The sequence below is a fragment of the Juglans microcarpa x Juglans regia genome, chromosome 8S (genome assembly GCF_004785595.1).
Source record: "Juglans microcarpa x Juglans regia isolate MS1-56 chromosome 8S, Jm3101_v1.0, whole genome shotgun sequence".
In the NCBI taxonomy this organism is placed as follows: domain Eukaryota; kingdom Viridiplantae; phylum Streptophyta; class Magnoliopsida; order Fagales; family Juglandaceae; genus Juglans; species Juglans microcarpa x Juglans regia.
The window spans coordinates 9,039,081-9,065,205 of record NC_054609.1 but is presented as its reverse complement, the minus strand read 5'-3'; the positions used below and the strand labels follow the sequence as shown (position 1 = coordinate 9,065,205).

Below are 26,125 nucleotides of genomic sequence, written 5' to 3'. Positions count from 1 at the left end.
GTTTATTAAGTTAAAAAAATTTAGAAATGTTACCATAAATATTGGGAAGTCTTCATTATCACTTTTACTTAAAATCCCATCATGAAACTTGGATAAAAAACTTTAGATGAAAAGATAGAAGGAGAGGTGAGTGAAGAATGAAATTTGACCAGCTTTAGTAGTTAATTTATAAATAAATGAGAGTTGGGGGTAGTTGAAATTGCATGGAGTGGACCAATATCTCAAAACAGCATGATATTGAAATATGAATAACTCCAAGCAAATGAGGGGCCCCATCCATCCATCCACCTCCTTTAGCTTCGGTCCTTTTCTCTCTCAGTTTTGGCATTTTTTCTTCTCAGTCATCGTCCTGCAACTCTAAGTCCACCATCCTGAGAACCTTCTGGCAGGCGGCAACTACGATCTGCCTCAGAACCTTCCGGCGACTACGATCTTCTTCGAACACCCTCTTAAATTCAGCTCGCTCACTTCTCTCTCACTCTCTGTAAGTAGTCTTCTTCCTTCTTCTTCTTCTTGTTCTTGTTCTTGTTCTTCTACTTTTCTTTTCTTGGTGTTTTTCGTAGTTCCTTGTATTCATTTTCTCAAACGGAGTGGTCCTCGATCTGACCAATCACCATGCCTTTCTAGGCATCATATCCCCATGTAGCTTCAATTCAGTTTGTTATGCTACTTACCTCAATGTATAATGGCGCGTTCTTTTTCTTTTTTTTTTTTTTTTTTTTCAAGTTTTGATTTTAAAGAAAACGGGTTTCTATATATGCAGGCTGATCTGCTCTGTTCTGCCATTACTGGGTCTTTTTTAGAATTCAAGTAAAATCCTAGCATAAGAGGTACATAGATATGCAGAAGGGTGCGAGTCTTTCCAGACATAGCAATTGGACTGATACGCTTTCGTCTTTGAGACTGATCACTCTTCAACTTTCCCTGAGACTCTTGGGTTTTTCTTCCCATAGCCAAACACTGCCTTGACGTCTCCTGAACTTCGATCTTCCACCCTCAGTGAACGCCGTTTTCGAGTTCTCGTTGTTTTCGGCTACGGCCGAGACTTCTGGTAAGTGGTAAGATTTCCCTTATTCTCTTCTTTACTTGAACGGGAAAAAACGGTGTATTCTCTCTCGAATCTGTCGGTTTGATTATTGTATTTTTACTGGTTACATTAAAAAAAATTTTCTAAAAGCTTTTCATTTTGATACGGTGTCAATTAGTAATTAAAGCACCCAACCTCTCCCTCTCTGTGGATACCTTTTTGATATCTCTTCCGGCAATTCAGCACACCTTTATATGTATTGCTTTTCTCCCTCAGTGGTCGCCACTTTAAAAAAATGTTCTATTGTATCTTTTCGATGATCATTATTATTACTATAATGTGATTATGCTTCTATGGCGTGAGGAAGAGAGATAAATAGAAACGGAAAGAGAAATAAGAGGAGGAGGCAATGCCTGAATGACTTGCTCGGCAACTGCTGTTGCTTTTACTTGAAGTAAGTCGATGTGTACTTTGTTGCTGAGAAGTTTTCAGTTAACCACAAATATTGGCTGTGATAATGACGTAGCTACTGTAGTTGCAAAAAAAATCGATGGCTAAAAGAAGTATTAATACTTTGGTGGATCTGTTTCTCAGCTTTAGTTTGTAATTAGGTGTTTTCTCTTGAATACTTCATGTATACTTGGGCTATACCTAATGATGTGGTTTTTTAATAAATTTCGTACTTATCAAAAATAAAATAAAATACTTTGGTGGATCTGAAATGGGAATTAGGAGGAACAGGAGTAGCCAGGAGAGAGGTTGGTCGTGCCTGCCGTGGGGATAATTGGTAAAGCGTCAATAATCGAATCGAATGGGTTCTTGCTGTTCATCAATCTCAGGAAAGAGGCTCTATATGGAGGAAGTGGTTACAATAGAGGCTGCTGCTGCTGAAAACTCTAGTGCGTGTGCAACTGCAGCATCAATGTCTTCTTCAACTTCTCCTAATAATAAGAAGAGTAAGAGACAGGGTTCAGGGAGGTGGAAAAAGAAATCCTCTGCAGCTTCATTTGAAGGTGGACTGCTCCATCAGATGATGACTCCTGAGAACGCGAGGATGGTTATGAATGGTGCCAGTAAAATTGCCTGCTTATATACCCAGCAGGGTAAGAAAGGAACTAATCAGGATGCCATGATTGTTTTGGAGGTTAGTGCAGTACTGCCATTCCAATTCCTTTCATCAACCGGTTTGTGCGTTTGACTAAAACCTCTAGTTTGAGATGAAGTCTTTTTTCTTTTAAAACTCAATTTCAGTTATATGCATTAGTTAGAGTTCAAGTTTGAGAACATCTTTGTCGATGATCCAGTCCAAGATATTAGAAAAAGAAAATCTGACACATTTTACCATTTCAAATCCATGGATGCAATTTTTCCCATTGAACAATACCTAGCTCCATCTGACCTTGGAGCCATTGCCTCTGTTTGGAACCCAAAACCTTATGGAAAAACTTAATATTCTCTCTCTCTCTCTCTCTCTCTCTCTCGATAGGTAATCAAAATTTAATATTCATTTTATCCTGTTCCCTAATGGTTTACACTTTTGGGTTAGATGGTCTAACACATTGTATGGATGAGATAAGAAGTGTCCTGACCAGCTATGTTGCTGCCTTTTGGGCGCTTCCATAAATATCATTGTTTATGAATCTTACACTGCGTAAATGCCCAGGCTGAAATACAAAGAATAGCAGCTTATCCTACAGAATAGTACCTTCAAATAAGCAGGCTTAATGTTGTTGTGTATCAATGTTCTTTCCTCTAATTTGTAAAAAGAGTGTTTCTTCCTCTAATTTTTGTTTATTTATTTGGTGTGTCCATGCAAAAGTATCGCCCGAAAAAATGGTACTAATCCTTTTTTTAAATGAATTCACTAACAACAGCCCTTTCCTAATGTTAATATTTTTTTTTCTATTCGTTTCATTGTCCTTTAGATGCTAATATTTTCCCTTTTTCTTATTCCTGTATGTGTTATTATGACAACTTGGTTGGCATGTTTCTACAATAGAATTTCTGTTCAAGAAGCGATACAATATTTTGTGGGGTATTTGATGGTCATGGTCCTTTTGGTCATATGGTTGCCAAGAAAGTCCGGGACTCTCTTCCAGTTATACTATGTACTCAATGGACAACTAAATCCGCTAGTGAGCAGAGCAGCCTTTGCAAAATTGAAAATGCTCATGGAACCTTGAGCACAGAGGAAACAAAATCTCCAAGCATGGATGATGAATGTTATGAGACATTAGAGGTTGAGGCCAATGAAAACCTTCCTGAAATGTATATTCCACTTAAACAGTCTATGTTGAAGGCTTTCAAGCTAATGGATAAGGAACTAAAATTGCATCCCACAGTCGATTGTTTCTGTAGTGGAACTACAGCAGTTACTCTGGTAAAGCAGGTAATCTTCATGCAACTTGACACCTTTCCTTGCATATAAATAAATATTGTAATAGTCAGGAATGATTTTTTTTTTTTATACGTAATAAAATTTTATTCATCAAATGCAATAGGCGTAGTAGCCCATGTACACAGGAAGTATACAAAAGATACACCTAATTACAGACTAAGATTAGGAAATGAAAACAAAAACTCATGAATAGCCCCTCCATTAAGTAAAATAGCTGAAACCCATTGAAACAAGGTATACATAAAAAATTTCCAGGTTTCCTCTGCGGTACTCTCCCTGTTATTAAAACACCGCTTATTCCTTTCCATCCAAATACACTGCACAAAGGAACCATCTTCCACGTGGCTGCCACTTGAGAACAACTATGAAGCCCATTCCAACATGCAAGTAGATCCACCAATGTTTTAGGCATTACCCAAAGAAGCCCTGCTCTACTGAACACACCATCACACCTTAGCCACCTCACAATGTAAGAGTAAATGGTCCACCGATTTCACCATATTTCTTACACATTAAGCGCCATTCCATAATAATCATGCCACGCTTTCTCAAATTATCAATTGTCTGAAGCTTCTCAAGAGATGCTATACAAATAAAAAATGCTACCTTTGACGGCACATGAACCCTCCAAATACTCTTCCATGGAAAAGAGAAATGATGCTGAACAGTCAACAACTTATAGTATGATCCAACTGAAAGCTTTTTACATGCTGTAAGCTTCCATGACATACAATCCCTCTCATTTCCTCCAATATCCAGAGAATACAACAAGCTGAAAAAATCTGCAATCTCTTCAAGTTCCCAATCCTGGACAGCTCCATTAGATTCGATCAACAAATTTGAAACAGAAGCCCGCTGATTAACAACCACTCTAAAAATTGCCGGAAAAACTCTAAAAAGAGCATGCTTACCACACCAATCATCGAACCAAAAGCGAATTCTTGAACCATCTCCAGCCTCGAACTTAACTTGTTTCACAGAATTATCCCACCCCTTTCTAATAAATATCCAAAGACTCACACTGTTGATGCTATAAAAATCGCACAATAGGCCGAAATGAGAGAAATAGTCATTCCCAACCCACTGAGTTGATTGAGCCTTGATCAGTGTTATTTGGAGCCTCCGGCAGTGTTCTGGTGTAGCTGTACAGTGGAGATGCATTCATCCATGGTAGTGGATAGAATATAAGTGGCTAAGTGCAGAGAAAGTAAAGAGAGATGGACACAGATTTATGTGGTTCGACACTAAACCTACGTCTACGGTGGTTTCTGGAGAGGAGTCTCCACTATAATATATTTGTTTACAGCCATTCATGGTCCCTCATATCTCACTGTATAAAAAAAGTTGGAACTCTTCCTGTTGAAGATGCACTCTTCCTCGAGAGGTTGCTGAAGAAGAAGAAGATCTGATCAAGAGAGAGAGAGAGAGAGAGAGAGAGAGTGATTTTGTTATCTGGTAGAAGGCTTTTTATATATCTCCTTGTTGCGTGTACCAGCCTGCAGTGATGGGATTTGACCCCTTTGCATGTGTAGCTTTCCTTCTCTTCCTACTTTCCTTTTGACCCCTCTGACACTTGTATGCTCTCATGTCCCTTCTTGTCTCTTTCTTGTTTGTCTTCTTGTCCCTAGTGGTGGCATGGTGGGCTAGGCCCAACTATGGGCTATGATATTTTATCCCTTCACAGAAGCCCGCGATTCTTAAGGGCAACTTGTTCTAACAGAAGTCCTTGAGAATTTTTAAGATAAAATATGTAACATAAGTTGTTAGTAAGGAAACAAATTTAAAAAACGAGTTCTATGTTCTCCATGTCGCTTGTATTAAGCGATAAATGCCTCCAGAGGCGAATTTAGGCACGAGGTGTACTCAACCACGTATGACGTGAGGGCGGAGCTCAAACGTGGCAGGAGCCAAGCGATGCATTGGCTCAAGGCCGGAGTCTCTGAGCTCAGCCCAAACAACAGCCAGTCGAAACACAAGTCTCTAGACTTGCCAACATTTGCGGGGTACAAGCCCAGTCCCTTGGTTGGCCACAATACATAACAGCTGCCAGCAGGTTACCTCTAGGAACGAGCCTTCGGAGTTAACGGGCCTTTGAGCTCCACAACCGCCTAGCGCAAGTTACCTTCGGGAACGAGCCAACGGGCTCGACAACGGCCTAAAGTGGACCCAGGGGTTCAACGGGCTCTCTAACCGCTTTGTATGGGTTACTTCACACAAAATTCCAACAAAAACAACAAACATCTGAGCTCCGCGCTTGCACCATACGCGATCGAGTACACCTCCCTCCTAAATTCGCCCCTGGAGGCATTTATCGCTCGATACAAGCGGAATGGAGAACAAAGAACTCGTTTTTTAAAATTGGTTTCCTTACTAACGACCTATGTTGCATATTTTATTTTAAAGATTCTTAAGGACTTTTGTTAGAACAAATTGCCCTTAAGAATTGCAGGTTTCTGTAAAGGGATAAAATACCATAACCCATAGTTGGGCCCAGTCCACTAGGCTACCATTAGGGGACAAGAAGACAAACAATAAAGAGACATGAGAGCACACAAGTGTCAGAGGGAAAGTAGAAAGAAAATGGAAGCTGACACACGCAAAGTGGTTAGGTCCCATCACTGCAGGCTGGCACACGCAACAAAGAGATATATAAAAAGTCTTCTACTAGATGACAAAATACTCTCTCTCTCAATCAGATCATCTTCTTCTTCAGCAACCTCTCAAGAAAGACAGCATCTCCAACAGGAAAAGCTCTAACTTTCTTTGTACAATGAGATATGAATGGTTGTAAACAAATATATTTGTGTCCACCTCTCTATACTTTCTCTGCACTTATGTTCTATCCACTGCCATGGACAAATGCATCGCCACCGTATAGCCGCACCGGAATACTGACGGGGATTCCAAACAACACCGATCAAGGTCCAGTCAACTCAGTGGGCCAGGAATGACTATTTCTCTCCTTCCGCCCTGTTGTGCGATTTTTAAAGGATCAACACACACCATAAGCCCCCCCCCCCCACAACCCCTTCACTTGCATACTTCCTATCAATAACCTCCCTCCACATCAATTCCTCTTCCCTTTGATACCTCCACAACCACTTTCCCAAGTACACATTTTTAAAACTAAAATTTTGGACCTCTATTAACAATTGGACCGCAAACTCTATTCCAACTCACTAGATGGAACTTATTTTCCTCTCCCATACCACCCCACAAAAATGCTCTAAGTAACTTCTCAGTACGATTTGCCACACCTACCGTATTGTCATCACATGAAACCTAAGATTCTTTCATGGAATGTAAGGGTGATCAATGATGTTAATAAGCATTTTCATATTAGATCTCTCATTCGCAGCTGGAAAATTGATATTGTTTGCCTTCAAGATATGCCTATAACTCCTCCCAACTGGAATGATACACCCATAAATTCAGCATAACGTGTGCTGTATGTGCAAGCCATGTTCCATGTAGAGTTATTGTTTGTTCGTTTTGATAACAAAAGGAAGATGGAAATTGTGAATCTATATGTGATTGGGGACAAGCACAAAGAACTTAATGCATTTGAAATAACTGAGAAACTCATCCTAGATAGGTGTTCTCCTCTTGTATACCATCTTTTATACTTTGGGCTATGCCTATTGTATTAATACAATCGTTTACTTATAAAAAAAAAAAGTTAACCGAGAAACATTAGTTGGTGCATAGGCTAAACGAATAAATTTTGAGAGTGAAAGAGAGAGATTGTTGTTGGTAGAAGGTTTTTTCTCAACCACATGCTTAGCTATGAACACAAAATAATATATAAAGCAAATTAAAAAAAAAAAAATCCGAGCTGTCCTCAATATGAGGTACATAAATGGCTCATTAGATTCCACTATTTTCAAAGGCAAAACTACAACATTAGAATGCGATGAATGGCTCTCATGATAAGTTGTCGCCAATGATATTAAGTTGAACCTTCATCATTAATATTTGATCCTCCAGGTAAACACATTTGACTTTGGTCATGATTTCAGTTGAAATATCATGATAGATTAGAAAAATTATGCATTACACAAGTCAACATATTATTTATGTAATATATTTATGAACCCAATAACATGTATGTAATATATATACATTGTTGGCCCACTCCATTTTTAATTATTTTCTATCTATTTGTTCTCATTCTCCACTTTTCTGCCATAGATAAGCAAAAAACTATTTTTGCTATAATATTGTTCTAGCATACCAAATTTTTCTGCAGCCCTATTTGTTCCTAATCGAAACAATTTTCCTATTCTGGTAAATGCACTTGACAAGAATCATTGAATTGAGCCCATTGTCTGCAACGTCTAAAATTAAAATGTATTTCTGACATTAAATTGCCACATCTTTTCACCAAGAACTTGTAATACCCCAGACCAAGAATAAGAGGATGGTGAATAAGATCCTATATTTTATGAGAAGGAGAAGTTATTGCCCTTATAAAGATCCCATGGGGCCTTATTGTAATTTTGACAAATACTTTTGGAGGATCAACCCATATGTTGCTTGAGCTTTCCTTTGGTCGTTAAAATGGTATCAGAATCAATTGGACTTGTGCTGTGCTACCTATAATTGAATGGTCTGACAGGACATCAGGGATTTAAGGGAGAATATTGTAATATCCCAAATTGGGCATGTTTGGACACTGAGAATTCTCAAAATTCTCTAAACTTCTCATAATTTCATTTCCAAACATCACTCAAATATAAAATACTTTTCAATTTCAAATTTTCAACTTTTTCATTTAATCATATTAACAAATCATTAACTAATCATTATTCAAACACAAAAATCAATACAACTTTTACAAACTTCAAAATAAAAATAATATTAAAAAAATTATATTCAAACACTTTTTTTTCTTTATAATATTTTTATTCAACTTTTTCTCTTATTTCCTAAAACCAGATAAAACGTCTTCACTCAAACCATTTCACTACTATTCACAAAATTTTGAGTACTCCAAGTGTCCAAGCATGCGCTAAGTGTAGGAGCGTAGTGAATGGGATCCTATAATGTCTAGACAGAAGTTCTTGCCCTTTATAATTATTCCAATGGACTGATTGTAAACTTGACTACTCCTTTTAGGGATGTTTGAAAACAATTTTCATCTCATCTCATCCCATCTCATATCCTTCCCAAACATTATTCAAACACAAACATTTTCAATTTAATCATTACAATTTTCCCAAAATTCCAAACAAAAAATGATTCAAATTTTTCAAATCCCAAAACATATTAAAAAATTATATCCTAACAATATTTTAACTTTATAATATTTTTTATTCAACTTTTTCTCTCTCCCCTCCCAAAACCCAATAAATACTTAACTCAAACTATCTCACTACTGTTCACAAACTATCTTACTACTATTTACAAAATTCTCATCTCATTCCCCAAGCATCCCATAGAGTACTAGATGTGGCTTAAGATTTTTCGTTGAGTCATTACATAACTACTGTAATATTCAGATAATGCTGACGAATTTTCTGTGAACTCTGCTAGTTTGAAAGATGATCTTTTATTTTGGGCAAGCTTTCTAAAGGAATACAAGTTTTTCTTTGGCTAACAAACCTCATGTTACAATCTTGATGGGAGTTCTACTAGTTGGGGTCAACATGTAACACCCTGGTCCCATGTTGGGGAAAGGAATAACACACACACACACACACACACGGAGTGGGTAAAAGTTGTAAAAGTATAAGTACCAAGTCCTACATTCACTACTTAGTAGGGCTACACAGCATGTTTCTTACAACATTGTTTTTATTATATGTTTGATTTTCCCCTTTGTCATTCTGAGGGTAAGTTCTTCCAATAACCTACTTTATCACACTAATTTTCTCATGTGTTTTGGTTTCCCTGAAAACCATGCTGGCTGATGGGTTTTCAGGGTCAGGATCTTGTGATTGCCAATGTCGGAGATTCGAGAGCAGTAATGGGAACAAGGGATATAGACAATTCTTTGATTGCTACACAATTGACTGTGGACTTGAAGCCTGATCTTCCAGGTTTCTCTCTCTCTCTCTCTCTCTCTCTCCTACTTGCACAGGCAGATCTGGAGAAAGGCAAAACGATCTTAGCTGTGAGATGACCTTTGTTACTATCTATAAAACTGATACTTACCCACACACATACACACCTATCTATAAAACTTCTGATCAAAATAAAGGTCTTGAGACTCTTTATCTTTTTGTTATTCAGGGGAAGCTGCTAGGATCCAGCGGTGCAAAGGAAGGGTCTTTGCTTTGCAGGATGAGCCAGAGGTGGCACGTGTATGGTTGCCTAATAATGACTCGCCTGGTTTGGCAATGGCTAGAGCTTTTGGGGACTTTTGCCTGAAAGATTTTGGTTTAATTTCCATTCCTGACGTGTACTATCACCATCTTACTGAAAGAGATGAATTCATTATTCTTGCCACGGATGGGGTATGTTTCTCGGCTATCATTTAACTAGCCAATATTTTAAAGTCTTTATGTAGTTTTGAAACTTAGAAACTTTTCTTGTAATTTGGTTCGTTAGTTTATCTAGCCAATTTCTGTGGTGGCATGCCTTCGGTTTTGTATTGCATTTTAGCCACTTTTTCCATACTTGTGTTGTCGCTTTGCTTTCTGCTAGCGTTAGACCTGGTTGGAATTGTAGTGTAAATTTTCTGTTTAGACTAAGGTCGTAAATTGGAGAAAGCCTATGTGTGCAAAATTTTCTTCTTTCTTCAATTTTTAAAGCTTATGTCAGCATCATATTATCTATTTGATATTGATGCAGGTTTGGGATGTCCTCTCAAATAAAGAAGCTGTCGATATCGTGGCTTCAGCTCCAGGTCGCTCAACAGCAGCCAGAGCTCTTGTAGACTGCGCTTTTCGAGCATGGAGACTTAAATATCCCACTTCAAAGAATGATGATTGTGCTGTTGTGTGCCTCTTTCTAGAGTATGTACCTGCAGCCAGTGAGGCTGTAGTAGACAATGACATGACAAAGGCATCACAAGAGGCAATAGAGATGGTTGCAGTAACAGATGAAAAGGCTAGGAGATTGGAAGCCGATGATACTAAAAGTTCTGTTCTCGACCATTCAAGTACTGTATGTGGCTCCGACGAGATTGTGCCCGTCTCTGAGCCAACTGAAGAAAAGCTTTCTGCGAAGTGTCAGGGTCAGTCTAAGAGGAGTCTAGCTGAGTGCATTTCAAATGCAGAAGATGAGGAGTGGTCAGCCTTAGAAGGTGTTACCAGGGTTAACAGTCTGCTAAGCCTTCCCAGGTTCTCATCTGGTATTAAAAGAGCAACCAGTTGGACAAAGTGGCTATGATACAAATGAGGGCTTATCAGCCCTTAATTTTACCCTCAGCAACATGAAACTTCAACAATTTCCAAATCAGTATTGCATTGGGAAAATTATTTATGGCAGAATCTGTAGGTTTTAAACTGCAGATGCGGATTGACAGGTGTCGGCAGAATACCTAGGTAAGTCAGTGAGCCACACCATATTGGAGTAACTTTCACTGAAGAAAAAATTCGTCTTGCAGTTTCTTGTTGTGATGGGTTTAGTGAAATTCAGTCTTTCTCTTTTCAAATACATTTAATAAAGTTAACTTTCTTAGAGGCAGGGGGGATGGTTGTAATGTTTTGTGCTCTGTTGCTTTACTTGATAGCCTACTGTTGATATGTTTTTAAGATAAAAAAGAATTTATGGTATGAAATTTTTTGAATCATCCAAATATTCATTAAACAAAAACAAAAACAAAAGTTATAGCTCTCCTCTATGGAGAGTCGAAAGCACCATCAACACATCCAACAAAAGGTGGTAACTCACCTAAGGCAATGCTTCCTTCCCGGGGTCAGCGTTATGGGGGAATTAGTTGCAATCCATGAGCTATATATATCAAGTTCATGCAGAGACTACTGATGGCCAAACCTTTGACCAACTGATCAGAAGACCTTGCAATCGGAGAGTAATGTTAGGTATAGTCTTAGGATATGCAGGTTTCGTACTCTTTTGAAAAATAATAGAATTTACCATTAAAGATTTACTTTTTCATGTTGATCTTAATTGGCATTTGTAGGATGAGGAGCCCATTTCTATGATGTATTTTCGCCCGATAGCACTAGTCGTGAAAACAGAATAAGTTCCGTATCATAAGCTATAAATGTTGATCGTTGGATTTGAAGAATTATTAAAACTCAAATCTCCAACCAGGGGAAGTTCGCAGATAGTATATACCATTGAGACAAAAACCCAAGGATTAAGATTGCGTTTGGGTAATAAAATATTTCATGTATTTTATCAGCATGGTTGAGTGCACATGCTTCAATGATTTGCAAAAGCTCATTTTCAAAGATGGCCTTAGCCGTTTGAGTTGGGTCGAAGGTATATCATATAGGCTATTGACGATTATTTTTTTGGGCCAAAAGTTAGCTACCACCAAAATTAAAAACCCATTAAAATGGCTCCCGAATATATAGGGGCTTGGGTGCATTATCAATACGTTTGACCCTCGGCCTTCGTCAAAGCAACTTGTGTTGCCCATTTCATGCCACTTTCAGCCAAAATTTGGTTACTTGAGAACTTGCCCACAAGGCAAACCATTCATACTCTGTTATTTTCTCATTATTTATTTTTACAGTATGTACTGCAAATTCAAACTGAAGTTTGAAGCATGCTGCATTCAAGCATGCTGAGAAAAGAAAAAAAAAAAATCTAATTATAAGCAATTCTATGTACTAATACACGTATCCATTCAATATGATTGATCAGAAAGTAAATTTTATTGAAAACAGTACTAATTTGAATTTAGAATATAAAGACAACATTAGTACACAAATTGATACGCAAACTTACTTGTGTATAGCAAAACTCAAAAAAAAAAAAAAACCAAGTCCAACCCAAATTCCAGATTTTTATTTCATTCGAGTTCCACTCCGGGTTTGAAACTCCGGTCCGAGTATACCTGGATTTTCGGGCTAAAATCTAGATAAATAGTATTGAATAATAGTGAAATATTTTGAGAATACCTGAATACCTCACTACCCAAACTAGGCTGCTTTATAAATCATAAAATAAAAAATAAAAATAAGATGACGATTACAATCAAACAAAAATATAAAATGGCATCATATCAAAAACATCATAAAAATCCGTAAAATCTTATTTAAGTGCTATGAAAAATAGATACTCTTCTTAGGTGTTACAGAAAACAAATTGGGGATTATTTCAGGCCTCTAATAAGTAAAATCCACGGCAACCCATGGAACATCTGCTCACTTTCGATCCAAAGTTCTGGAAAAATGTATATCCTCGTTAGAAATAGATCATAGCAAGCATTAATACAAGCTGCCCGAAATCATCTCTCCTCCGATTTTACGATGACTCCTTTGTACATTTTAGCACGTTCCTTCAGAGCATCTCGTCGGGGTCGTGCCACCTTATTGTTAGGGTCAAAAAGAAGCACTTCTTCAAATGCCTTGAGAGCGGACTTGTAGTCTTTCTTCTTCTCATAGGCATCGCCAAGGTTGTTCCAAGCTGTGACATAGCCTGGTTGAAGCCTCACAGCTGTCTCGAATTGATTGATTCCCTTGTCGGATTTTCCATCACGGATATAACTGACGCCGAGCGCATTGTAAACCTATTGAGTTGATTTGAGTAAAAATGATTATCAGCCAAGTTTCAATTTGCCATGTTTCACAAGTAGGGATAGAGCTAAAACACTATGTCAATTTCACAAGCAGGCAAACAGTGGGAAAATGACAGGTTTAGTTACTACACTAGCAAATACAGCCTAGCAAAAGACGGGAGTCTAGAGAGTCTTACAAGTATTAGCCCACACCTAAATGAATGGGATATGTATGCACAGCTGCTTGTGATTTATAATTGATACAATCCTATACCCAGCGATGTACAATTTTCAATTTCATCTTTGATCCATTGCATGACTTAATTTGGTCAGAGCAAGTCAAGACAGCCAAAATTCCTAACGGAAGACATTGCACACAATCTTTTGAGTCAAGAGATAACCGTACTTGTAAAATAAATTTGAAGATTATGTAGAGTTTCGATCATAAGAAAATACACAAGTTTCCAATTTACAAAAGCCACATTTAGAGTTAACTACGTAATGCTTTAAACTTGTATTGTAGCTATTATAACTATCTTGAATTCTGTTTTCCCTCTTCTTCTTAGTATAGTGTTGTCTCTTGTATAATTTCTGTATATTTGGGTTGCACCGTTGTGCTTTTCATTAAAATTGTTGCTTATACACAAAAGATATTATATTACCTGGGCAAGATCTTGATCATCTCCATCCCATTTCTCAATTGCCTGAAGCAAATATTTATTAGCAGCTGGATAAAATTTCCTCCTCAGCATCACAGCACCTAGTTCAAAATACTCGGTTGCACTGGCATCACCACTTCTTACCTGCTCCTGAAATCATCGAGGTAAAAAAAAAAAAAAAAAGAATACTGTTCCACGTCCATTATTGTAGCAAAACAGAGGTAAAAAACAGAAATAAATGTGTCTTCACTTAAAGCTCTAAAATGGGTTAGGGAGGTTGCATAGTATTATCAGTCAATGTTGAAGCAAGGATCCCATCAAAGGTAAAGGCGGAAAATTTGCGAACTCTTACCTGCAATTCTTTAGCTGAAAGATCAAGTTCTCTGCGTACAAGGACTTGACGAATCACATAGAAGGTCCCAACCCCGAGGAAACCTAACAATAACAGCAAATATGATAGCTGGATTCCCAACTCAAACAACTCCCCAGTCTCATAAACCATGTTTGGTTTGCCATATTCACTTGCATGTGCCACTTGAGCATTAGTTAACCAAAAGGTTTGTGCACACAAGAACAAAGATACCCAAACAAATGGTTTTTTTCCATCATTGATATCCTCAGTAAGCAACCAATTCGTTGGACATTCTGCAATAAATGAGGATGTATCATTTAAGGATATGAAAATCAAAATCATGCAAAGACTACCAAAATAACACCAAAACTAGAATATGGAATTATTATCTGGTTGAAAGCAGACATTATTTTTATTTACTGATAGCAAAAAGAAAGCAGACATTATTAAGTTTAGCTGATTTAGGATAAAAAGTAACAAATATACTCCATAGGCTATACTTATGTTGAAGCCGACCAACATTTAAAAAAGAAAAATTCTATTTGCAATACTGACACACTAAACACAATTGATGTGGAAGCCTGCTACATCAAATTGAATAAAAGATATTTGTGCTTTCAATTTTTTTTTATGATTGACATGTTCCCACAGTAAGTTGTGTGTTTACACACTGGCTTGTAAGTAACATAACTCCTAAAAAAAATATTTAGGACAGACATAAACTTGCAAATAAACCCAAGCTTGTTTTTTTCTCTTTTTTTTTTATAAGTACAAATAAACCTTAAGGCTCAAAATATCAGGAAAAAGTAAAATTTCACGATAATATTGTTCTTTGTTTAGAAGGCTCACAAAACTTATCTTCCTTTTCTTGCAGCGAACTTCAGTCCCACGACCAATAGAACTAACCTTCTCCATCCTCTTCCACTTGTTTCGTGTCATTTTTTAGAGACATTACTTATCAAAAAAAAAAAAAATAGAGACATTACTTCTCTCACAATGCCTTCCCTTCTCATCCACTCATAATGTCCAAACCTAGGACCACCAATGACCTTCACCAAAACCCCATATCCATATGTAGACACACATGCAAACACGTATATATATTACCTTTTACGGTCACTGCCTGACCAGCCATTCTATGCATGAGTCATAATCAGTTGTTTGTTGGCTAACTAAATCTAATCGCTAATTCAGTTGATAAAAAAAATTAAATTGTTGAAAATACAAACTGAAATATTGAAGAGATTTCTGATTTTTGGCATGCAAAGAATGATGTAGGGCATGAGTTGATGGCATTATATAAGGCCTTGAATAACCCAGGCAAAAGTCACCAGGCAAGCCATGAACTGTGGTACCTTTCTAACCCTCCAAGATTTTTAAAAGAGCATTTTTTTTCATTTTATTAAATGTAAATGCAATTCATTGTCGTTCTTTCTTTCTTTTTTTTTTAAGTATAAGATTTTAGTAATTCTAATAGAAAAAATAGGCATAGCCCAAATACACAGGAAATATATAAGAGGAACTGACTAGTTAAGAGAAAGAAACAGATATAAGGAAATCATGAAAATCAATCCCCCTGACATCAGTAGCTTTTGCCCAAAGAAATAACATATGTAAAAGGAGTGATTTAATCTCCCTCTAGCGAATGTTCCCTATCTTCGAAGTCCCAGCCCTTTCTTCCCTTCCAAATGCACCATAGAAGACCATCTTCCAAATTGCTACAATTTGTGGAATACCGTAAAGGCTTCTCTAGCTGGCCAGAAACTCAACTACTCTCGCAGGCATAACTCAAGCTAGCCCAACACTGCCAAAGAATTTATCCCATAGTGTTCAGGCAACCTCATGATGGAGTAGCAAGTGATCCACTGTTTCACCACTTTTTCAGCACATGCAATACCAGCCAATAACAATCATCCGGTGCTTCCTTACGTTGTCCATAGTCAGGATCTTCCCCAAAGAAGTTATCCATACCTCAACCTTTAAAAGTGCATTCGTCCTCCAAATGCTCCTCTAAGGAAAAGGAATGTTATCTTGATTCATGAGTCTTATAGAAAGATCAAATAGAAAATCTCCCTTTCCTAGAGGGAGTCCACCACATCTTATCTACTCTTTGATTTCTTATTGCCGTGAATGCAATAAACTAATGAAATCTGAAAAGCCAAAGTATTCCCAATCATGGGCCATCCTGGTGAAATTTACATTCCATCGAAGTGAACCAACCAACATCTCCACTAACTCAGCCACCGATGCCTCCTGGTCTTGTGCAATCCTATAAAAAACTAAAAATGTGTCCTCACCATTTTCCACGGGGCCTCCCTCTCATAGTTATCACAGTCATTTCCCATAGAAAGCGTGATTAAACACTCTTAAATTTCAGATACCCAACCCACCACCAGCAATCAGAGAACATACCTTGTCCCACTTGACTAAGTGAAATTTAAGGCCTCGTTTGTTTTCGCAGATGAGACGAGATGAGTTGAGATTAAAGTTAAAAGTTGAATAAAATATTGTTAGAATATATTTTTTTAATATTATTATTTTTTTTTTATTTGAAAAAGTTGAATTGTTTATTTTATTTTGTGTGAAAATTTAGGAAAGTTGTAATGATTAGATGAGATGAGTTGTGAGGAGTTCTGAAAACAAACGAGGCCTAAACTCTTCACCTGATCCACTCCAAAGGAAAATGCGTTGGAGCTTCTCAATGCGATTCACCACACCAGCTAGTAATGGTAACAAGGATAAAACGTAAGTAGGCAGATTGAACAAAGTGCTCTTAATTAAGGTGGTCCTACCATCTTTTGACAACTACAACGACTACGGTTTCTCAATCAGTTCTACTGATGACTTTTTATTAAGGAGATTCTGAGTTAGTTTTCTAATGTGTATGAAAATCTTTTATACCTAGTTTATATTTGTTTACTTAGTGGCATTCCTAAGCCTATGGGGAAGGGGGCATTAAACCTTTATCAAATACCAAATGAACCACAAAATGCAGATAGCTTACCCAATATAATGAGATGGTATGTGGAAAGGTTGAAATAAAGAATAGGGAGTTACCGTCTAAAGTTTTCGAGGTAAGGAATTTCATTGCCATTTCTCTTTGAAATATCTGCCTTCATCCACAAAAGAATAAAAGGTTAGCAACAAGAGAAGTATGGGGACATGCATCTAAGTTCTTAGCAACAAAGCAAGCAAAAAGAAAAGAAAAGATGGCACGTAAAGAGATAAAAAAAATCATTTACTCTATATTAATTATAAGGCAGGGAAAAGGTTATGCAGCACACAGGCCTAATGAGACCCCCTGGCCGCCCCAAAAAACACAAAAATTACGCACCGAATACAACAAACCAGACTTTCTCTCGAGATTTTAGTCATTATTACTGAAGGGTAAACCTCGATTTCTAAGTCACACCAAAGCATAAAATATGATCCTGGAGAAAACTAGGCATGTGAGTTTTAGCTCCATATGCATACAAGCAATAATGGAATAGAGGATTGGAACTTTCTGGTCATCCTTTTAAAAAAGAAGAGCTTGGAAGCTTTTTATTTTGACTGAAGTTTTACATTAACTGGCCTTTTTTTTATGAGTGCATTAAGAGACTCTATAACAAATTCTTGAGAACCTCTTTAAAACTCAAAAACCAATCATATACTTCTAAAATTACTATGTGAAGGATCTCTCCCTATAAGTCTCACATCTTGTGTATTTAATCAGGGTTGATTTTCCTACCGTGAAAAGCAAAAGCAACTTTGCAAGACCCCCCTTTTCCTTAAACCAGAAATTTCTTGAGGGTCTCCATTAGTGGCAACATTTGATGCAGAGATTATCAGAAAACGTACCTGAAATCTGGGAAATCCAGCAAGGGTCAGTCTGCAGACTGTTTTAGAGGTTAGCAAAACCGGTGCACCATAGTGCTGCAAAATTGCCTGGGTGGTAACAGTAGCGTTAAACTCAGTAAACTAGTAGCAGTAGTGAGGGCATACTTTACGAGGTCACTTTTTATGAAAAACAATTCAAAGGTTCTTATAAGAAACATCAAATAAAGTATTCAAAGTATAATTTTTTTACAATAATTTTAACTAAATAAGAAACTAGGACAGAAAATTTCAATTACTATATTTTTCTTTTATAAGTGAAAAGAAATTTATTAATCCACACAATCAGGCATAGCCCAAGTACACAAAGAGTATACAAGACAAAACACCTAATTACAAGCTAAGAACTGGAAAAAGCAACATAGAAATCATTAAAACAGGTCCCATCCAATACAATAGCCGATGCCAAAAGTAACAATGTATGGAAGAAAAAATCTCTAATCCCTCCCGACAAACGTTATCTATCTTCGAAACAATGTCCATTCCTCTCATTCCATATACACCAATTACTAACTTTTTGAACCAACTTGTCCGATATCTTCAATTATCTCTGACTTTATGCATCAAAATCCAGTTCAATCACTAATGCAGTAGATGCTTATCCTGTAGTTATATGAATTACCTTATATATCCTACCACCCTGCTACAGAGTTAACTAGCCCAAATACCTTGTTATCAAGTTCCATCGCTAATGATCAACTGACAGTTAATCCTTGCCATTTTTAATCTTACTGATCAAAAAAGTTAATCCTTGCCATTTAAAGTATAGAAAAGGATAAAAATGGCCATCTATGGAAGATGGAAGAATACCAAGTGTTTAGGTAGTCTCTCATTTCCTCCGTACCAAAAAATGAAATTTATACTCTTTTAGGTAACATGCCAACTTTTATTGAACTCTCATCATTCAAATCACCACTCAAATTTGAGCCTTTTTTTAATATCTCAAATAACTCATCCACAAGTTTTCTTCGTCATTAGCAAGCCCATATAAAAAAACTCATCCACCAGAAATCAATCTCAGGGGACTGGGGACATTACCGTGGGTTGACTGAAGTAGGAACCGACGGCGAGAATGAACCGAGAGGGGAGAAGGAAACGACGGCGAGAAGGAACCGAGAGGGGAGAAGGAACCGACGGCGAGGCGCAGGGGCAGGGTGGGAGAAGAGAGAGAGACTGAGAGAGGAGAGACATTTTGGCAAACAGCTTTGAGGTCGCGATGGGGATGAAGGAGAGACGCCGTGGATGACTGGAGGAGAAGGAACCGTCGAAGATGGGCAGTGTTTGCCGCGGCAAGGGCAGGGACGAGCGCTGAAGAAGAGGAAACGATTTCTGAGATTGAGAGTGAGTGAGGGATGAGGATGAGGTCGCGGGGAGATTAGAAAAAGAAACCTTCTAGGTCCTGCTACCGATAGCTGGACCGATAAGTATAATATATATATATATATATACACACACACATACACACACTAGTAAAGGGTATACATGTGCATTCCATGTGTGCCAAGTTGTAAAAATATAAAAAATACTTTTAAAAATAAAAATTTCTTGTAAAAATGTGTAATAATAAAAAATTGATTAATATATATAATTATGAAATATAATAATTTTGTCTATATTTTAAGATTTTTTCAATGATTATAAAAAAAATTATATATATCATCTGCAGAATATCTATGACTACAAATATAGAAATTTCTACAAACACATTTATAGCTATACAATTTTTTATTACAGATCCAAAAAACTCTCAGTAGAAAATATAATAAAGACTCGGCAAGAAATAAGAAGATAGAAAAGATGAATAAAATTGTAAAAAATGAAAAAATAAAATTACAAGGCCAAGGATAGAAAAGAAAAACAAATACACCTAGGGCCAAAATGATAATACGGACATTGAGGGAAAACAGATATAAAAGTAGAGATAAAAATGGAAAAAAAATATAAAGCAAGAGCTACCTAATAATTATAAGATAAAATTTTTTATAAACACATTTATAATTACACATTAATTTCTTGTAGCTATACATCACAATTAATAGAAGTCTGGAAGAAAATTTTTGAAATAATTATTCTATTGTCTCAGGCACATTATTAATAGATAATATGTTAAGTTTGTTTTGGTGTAATTTTCCAAATTCATTCATAAATGTGCCCAAAACAATCATCTACTCTTTATCTTGAATTTTATTTACAATATTCTCTATATACGAAAGATCCTCTTGTAATGAGAAAAATATATAAAAAATAATAATTTTCTTAAATGTGCTTAAAAGTACAAATCTAACCTCCCATGCATGTTGTACAAGATCTGTTGTTGTACAATCAAATATTCGTTCTACTGGAGGTTCAAAGGTAACTATTACGATTGAGGCACTGTCATCAAATGCCTCTAAATAGAATTGAGATCTATGAATAATAAATAAATTATTAGTTTTTTATATTAGTAAATAGTATGTTATAATTATAATGTAGAAATTGTTAACTTCAAAATATCTGGATGAATATTTACCTTAGTTGTAAAGTTGTTACTTATTTGCAATTATAGCATAAAAAATTATCATCTTTATCATACCCAGTAGTTTTGCTGCAATTCTCACTTGATAGGTAATAAAATGGCTGATGCAGATCAGACATCATAAATTTCTCTCTAATCAGGAATGTTAATCACTGTGTTAAAATTAACAATTAATGCATCAATAAAAGTTCAATATTACCATATTAATTGAAGCTAATAAACACTCAACATTCTAAATCCAAACACATGAACTGTTCTAAATCCACAACACACAAATCACAAATTTTTATCTTCTATCTTCATTTCATCCAAACTAACCACATTAATTGAATTGTAACAAACAATCAATATTCTAAATCTAACCACATGCACTTTTCCAAATCCACAATACACATTTAACAAATTCTCATCATTCATCTCCAATCTCCATCTTTCAAAAGAAGATAAGAAAACAACAATGTAAAAAAATTAATCCAACCAGGAATGTCGATCGTTGCATTAAAACTGAACAATTAAATGCATCAATAAAAGTATAGTATTACGACATTAATTGAGCCGTAACAAACAATCAACATTTTTCTAAATTTAAGAACACGCATTATTTCAAATCCACAACACAATTTAGAAGTTCACATTCTCCATCTTCATTTCATCCCAACCAACCTCCATTTCATCTTAAGCCTACCAGTTGGCATTCTTATGATGAGTTGTGAATGTCTCAGCAATTTGAGAAACAAAAAAAAAAAAAAAAAGAATAATAATTTGTCAAACATGTAGACATACAAAACATAGAAACAATATTGTAAAAAATAAACAACAATACAAATATCCGTATTAAAGCATAAGAAAACATCATCCAATCAACAATATATGCTTAATATTAAAATCAAATCAAGTAATATAATATCAAACAATTTACAAATAAAAATCTAAATACACATACAACAAGTATTTACTAATTTTAATTAGTAATCACAATTTCGCATATTTGGAAAATGCTTCAAACAAATAAGTGCATAAATATTATACAGTGCTGACAATGACATCTATTTGTAGACAATGACATCTATTTGTATAGATAGTAATAAAACATACCTAGAGATGAGAACAAACAAATGATCAGTAGAAATAGAGCAGATCAGCAACCAGCAGAATGAACAACAAGAAGATAAGTACAAAAGCAGCAAGTTTGATGCAAAAAAAATATATTATAACAGATAATACAATCATTTTTATAATATATTTATGTTTCTTAAATAAGACCATGCTAATATATTAGAATATAATTTGTTAATATTTGCTTATTAAAATTTGATGAACAATTGTCATATTCTCGAAACAAAAATGACTATATATTTAGAATAATTTTTTCACAATTTTCAATTAAATTTTGCAGAATATTGAAATTGATAATTTTACAAATTTATTTGTGTTACTAGTTTTAATATAATTTATTATCAATTTGAAGTTTAAATTTCAAAATTATTTGTAATATGATGTGATGTTCAAAATTTTTTTTAATCTTTAAACCAATTTTTCTTTTGTTATATTTATATAATAATTGTACAATTAACAATATAAAATTTTAAATATGTTATTAATATTGCTAATATTCTATAAATTAACAATATTTTATATATATCTTCATCTAAGCTATCACTATTAACAATATAAAATTTTAAATATGTTATTAACACTTGTCAATAATCTATGAATTAACTAATATATAAGATCAATTAGTTAATTATATAGTAATTATATAAATTAATGATGTAATTTTCATCTAGTTTATTATCATTAATCGTATAAAATATTTTGTTATTGAGTTTGTTACATAATCCACATTAATAAGTCATTTAGTTTAGTTTAGTATTTTAAATAATTTTTTTTTATTAATTGATTTAAAAAAAGAAAAAAATAGGCCAGACCGGACCGAACTGACCGATTTGCACCCCTACTTATGCCTTTTCTCCGTTCTATATCTCTAACCATCGCTCGCCATTCCAAGAAGCCGAGATCCTCCCCTCCTCTCCCCGAAATACAAGTCTCTCCACACGGCTATAGAGGTTATTTCTATCATCTCTCTCTCCCTCTCTCTTTCTTTATATCTCTATTATAGAAGATTGTTCTTTTTTTTTTTTTTATTTTTTTTTAACGTTTTGGTTGTTTTATTGGGGATTTTTTTACATGTTATTTCTTTAATTTTTCTGTTTTCTTTCTGTTTTCTACATGCAGATCGAAGTACAATATTTTTTTTTTTAAGTTGGTTTGTCTAAATTTTTTTTTCCTCTATAAATCTGAAGAAGTCTAAATTTTTTTTCATCTATAAATCTGAATAGGTCCATTTCACCAACTCAATTGTTTAGATACGAATGTTGTTATTTTTTTTAATTTTTATTTCCCCATACATCTACAGATCTTCAGACCCGAGCCGACCTTCAACTTTTTCTCATTTTTTTTGCTGTTAATTTCTTTGTTCCTACATATCCAAGTCAATCTATTTTTTTTTAAGTTGGGTTCTTTTTTCCTGTATACTTTTGGATAAATATTCATATATTTCAAGAGATCGTGTTCATATCTCATGGTGTTCCTTCTTTTTTTTTTTTTACTTTTTCCGTCCTCTGTAATTATTTTTCACTTTTATTTTCTCTATTGTTTCATATTTTTTTGTTTATTTTTTTTATTCCATCGTGCATTTGTAAGTAAATGAACAGATGTTTTTCATTTCCTACATATTTGAGTTGGTGTATAATTTTTCTGAAGTGGGTTTATTTTTGAACATATCTTCATAAATATATATATATATATATATTTGTTCATTTGTAATTTTTTTTGGCTTTCATTTTTTCTGTTCTTTCAAGTTTTTTTTCGTACATCTTGCATCTGTAGGTAAATGAATAGATGTTAATCGTTTCCCATAGATCTAAGCTAATGTATGTTTTTCCTAAAGTGAGTTTATTTCTGAACACATCTTCATATATTTGAAGAGATCGTATTCAGATATGATTCTTGTTTTGTCTTTGTTTTATCTGTTGTTTCTTCTTTTGTTTTTCCCCATAAATCTGAACAGATCTTCATATCTTTAAAAATATGTTCATTTTTTTTTTTTTTTTTTGCATCTTGATTAATATATATTTTTTATTTGTGTTTGACCTTTATTTTATTTGTTTTTTCTTGTATTGTAAATCTGTAGATAAAAGAATAGATGTGGTTCATTTCTGTTAGTTTTTTTTTTTGCGTAGATAAATTTAATAAATTTGTTATTATTTGAAATACAAATTCTGATATGTTTGAGGTCTGAGATGTCAATATTATTTCTTTGTGATATGTGGACATATGACGCCCCGACTCCCACGTACAAAAGAACGGGAATCGTGACGTCGGGATGATGACAATACGGTCACGCATCCCAACGAAATATGCTCAAGTGTGTGTGCAACATGCAAAGGTGCACAATAAAAATTCGCAGCGGATATTATAATAGTCAACTAAGTACCAGAATTTTAAATACAAATATTCAACACAATTTATCTTTAAAGAGTTATACAGTCATCCCAAATATATTACAAATGCAATATATAAATTGATAAAAACATAACTCGCTAAACAAGAGCAATCCCAGATCACTCCACCAACGGAGCCAAGCTAAGGCTCGTCATCATCATCTGCATCAAAATCTGCGATACCATAAAATGGTACCACAGGTAAGTATAAACCAAACAACTCTCGGAATAAAAATACATTAATGCAACCAACAATATGACAAAATACATTTAGTCATAAAATACTATTTTTCCCAGAAAAATGATTATTTCCAACACACGCCAAAAATCTCATTTTGGCCCAAAAATATAGTTTGTCATTTTCCCAGAAAATGATTCACACAAAACAACTCATTTATCAGACACTGTAGGCAGGAATCGCAGGCGGGACTCTACCACCGTTCCTGCTTACCACCATCCCTACCGCGTGCACCGTAGGCGGGAATCACAGGCGGAACTCTACCACCGTCCCTGCTTACCACCATCCCTACCGCGTGCACCGTAGGCGGGAATCGCAGGCGGGACACAACCACCATCCCTGCTTACCACCATCCCTATCGCGTGCACCGTAGGCGGGAATTGCAGGCGGGACTCTACCACCATCCCTGCTTACCACCATCCCTACAGTCTCTTTTCCTTTTACTCACATGAGAATCTAATTTTCAATAAACACATGAACATGTATGCAATCATGCGAAAACCTAATTTTCTTTACAAACATGATCATGCGTGCAATATGCGATGTACATGAACAAGCCATAACCAACAACCAACAACCACAATTCACAATGCAAACAAACACACAACAACTCCGTCCACAATCCATCCGACCCCCGAAACTCCTCGGACTCAGTCTGGCAAAACAACTCAATTCACAGATAATATGTGTTAGTGCAAAAATATATTTAAATCATGAAAGTTCTTTAAGGAAAATACTTACAGCGCTATAATATGATTTCTGGAGGATCACGGAGTTGCGAAAGGTAGCGACTCAGCAACAACACAGTGTAAAATACACTGTGACCGTGGGTCTCAAATACCCACTTTTCAACGGGGACAAACTAAGACCCAAAATTGATAGGGTAGGGCTTAGAGAGGTCGGTGAAACCAATGGTGGTGGTGGTTTGCCGTGGGTGGCGGCGCAAGAGGTGGTTTTAGGCCAAAGATGCACAAATCGGAAATGGGTTTGGTGGGGCTTCATCGATGACGGATCGGAGCTGGGGTTGGGTCCATTGGGTTGCTAGAAGGTCGGGGATGAAGTAGTGAAGAAATGGTGGACGGAGGTGGCGCAACAGCGGTGCAACGGGGCAAAGAATGCCGCGGCTTCGTGGGGTGCGTGCTGGCTACCGGCGGCGAGGTAGGGGCTGGGATTTGGGGGGTGAGGTCGCCGGAGGGAGAGGGAGCTGGTCGGCCGGGCGGTGTCTCGCACGGCGGCGCGATGGCGGCGGTCTAGGTGAAGGTGACGGACGCACGGGGAGAGAGAGGGAGAGAGAGGGAGCTGGGTCGTGCGCGCGGGGAGGGGGGAAAGCAGGGGAAAAAGAAAGAAAAAAAAAAGAAAGGAAAAGAAGAAAAGAAAAAAAAAAGAGGAAAGAGAAAATGGAGTGAAAGAAATGAGGTCCAGTCCTCACATCTTGAGTCACGAAAATGATCCAACGGAAATGATTTTAAAACAACAAATCAATTAAAATAATTTAAACGTAATGATACAATGAAAATAAAATAATTAAATTCCACAATCAATTAATTTTAAAGAAGAACAATTTAAATGTATAACAATAAATAAATATTAAGAAAACATAACAATTTAATTCTCACAATTTAAAGATCATAAAATAACCCATTTAAAATATCCGATAATTATAAAATAAGAGAATAAATTTTGAATAAATAAATAAAAATGCTTCATTAAAAATGCACTAATTTACGGGATGTTACAGGACATTTATTTGTTTGTGACATATTGAAATTATGTAGAACATGTGCACTTGTAAAAGTTATGAATTTGTTTTTTTTGGGTCTTGTAAATCTCTGGATGTGTTATTTATTATTACACTTGTTATTATCTGAAATATGAATTTTTAGATGTTTGAAGAAATTCAAAATTTTTAGATTTATGTAG

The 26,125-nt window shown here is 35.7% G+C and overlaps 2 protein-coding genes and 1 long non-coding RNA gene across 8 annotated transcripts; 1 reads left to right on the top strand and 2 right to left on the bottom strand.

Moving 5' to 3' along the window:
* Positions 1–258: 258 nt before the first annotated feature.
* LOC121244014 (probable protein phosphatase 2C 6) lies at positions 259–11,163 on the top strand. Of its 5 annotated transcripts, none has more exons than XM_041142063.1 (7): positions 259–484; positions 764–1,051; positions 1,760–2,171; positions 3,027–3,416; positions 9,349–9,466; positions 9,660–9,883; positions 10,221–11,163. In XM_041142063.1, exons 3-7 carry the CDS (start codon positions 1,839–1,841, stop codon positions 10,758–10,760), a joined length of 1,605 nt encoding a protein of 534 aa, XP_040997997.1. In that variant the 5' UTR covers positions 259–484; positions 764–1,051; positions 1,760–1,838; the 3' UTR covers positions 10,761–11,163. The 5 variants fall into 5 exon arrangements, with proteins under 5 accessions (XP_040997997.1, XP_040997999.1, XP_040997996.1 ...); XM_041142065.1 differs by having other exon boundaries at positions 259–515; positions 1,867–2,171; XM_041142062.1 differs by having other exon boundaries at positions 259–515.
* On the bottom strand, positions 1,250–6,416 carry LOC121244016. The gene is made up of 3 exons (XR_005936362.1): positions 6,258–6,416; positions 3,876–3,886; positions 1,250–1,298 (listed from the first exon to the last, which is right to left on the bottom strand). It is a non-coding gene; the product is annotated as an uncharacterized LOC121244016 (long non-coding RNA).
* A 1,416-nt stretch (positions 11,164–12,579) lies between the features above and the next one.
* Positions 12,580–19,363, bottom strand: LOC121244743 (tetratricopeptide repeat domain-containing protein PYG7, chloroplastic). Of its 2 annotated transcripts, none has more exons than XM_041142946.1 (6): positions 18,988–19,363; positions 17,914–18,000; positions 17,131–17,182; positions 14,074–14,366; positions 13,725–13,871; positions 12,580–13,074 (listed from the first exon to the last, which is right to left on the bottom strand). In XM_041142946.1, the coding sequence occupies exons 1-6, from the start codon at positions 19,138–19,140 to the stop codon at positions 12,793–12,795; spliced, it is 1,014 nt and encodes a 337-aa protein (XP_040998880.1). In that variant the 5' UTR covers positions 19,141–19,363; the 3' UTR covers positions 12,580–12,792. The 2 variants fall into 2 exon arrangements, with proteins under 2 accessions (XP_040998880.1, XP_040998882.1); XM_041142948.1 differs by having other exon boundaries at positions 17,131–17,186; positions 18,988–19,042.
* Positions 19,364–26,125: the final 6,762 nt, after the last annotated feature.

Bases quoted from the DNA above. Each gene is read 5' to 3' on its own strand.
- LOC121244014 (XM_041142063.1), top strand. From the start codon at position 1,839: ATGGGTTCTTGCTGTTCATCAATCTCAGGAAAGAGGCTCTATATGGAG. The intron at 3,417-9,348 runs GTAATCTTCATG...ATGGGTTTTCAG, and splicing joins CAGTTACTCTGGTAAAGCAG to GGTCAGGATCTTGTGATTGC. The intron at 9,884-10,220 runs GTATGTTTCTCG...ATATTGATGCAG, and splicing joins TTATTCTTGCCACGGATGGG to GTTTGGGATGTCCTCTCAAA.
- LOC121244743 (XM_041142946.1), bottom strand. From the start codon at position 19,140: ATGTCTCTCCTCTCTCAGTCTCTCTCTCTTCTCCCACCCTGCCCCTGC. The intron at 17,183-17,913 runs GTACGTTTTCTG...GGATGAAGGCAG, and splicing joins CTGGATTTCCCAGATTTCAG to ATATTTCAAAGAGAAATGGC. The intron at 14,367-17,130 runs GTAACTCCCTAT...CATTTATTGCAG, and splicing joins TACCTCGAAAACTTTAGACG to AATGTCCAACGAATTGGTTG.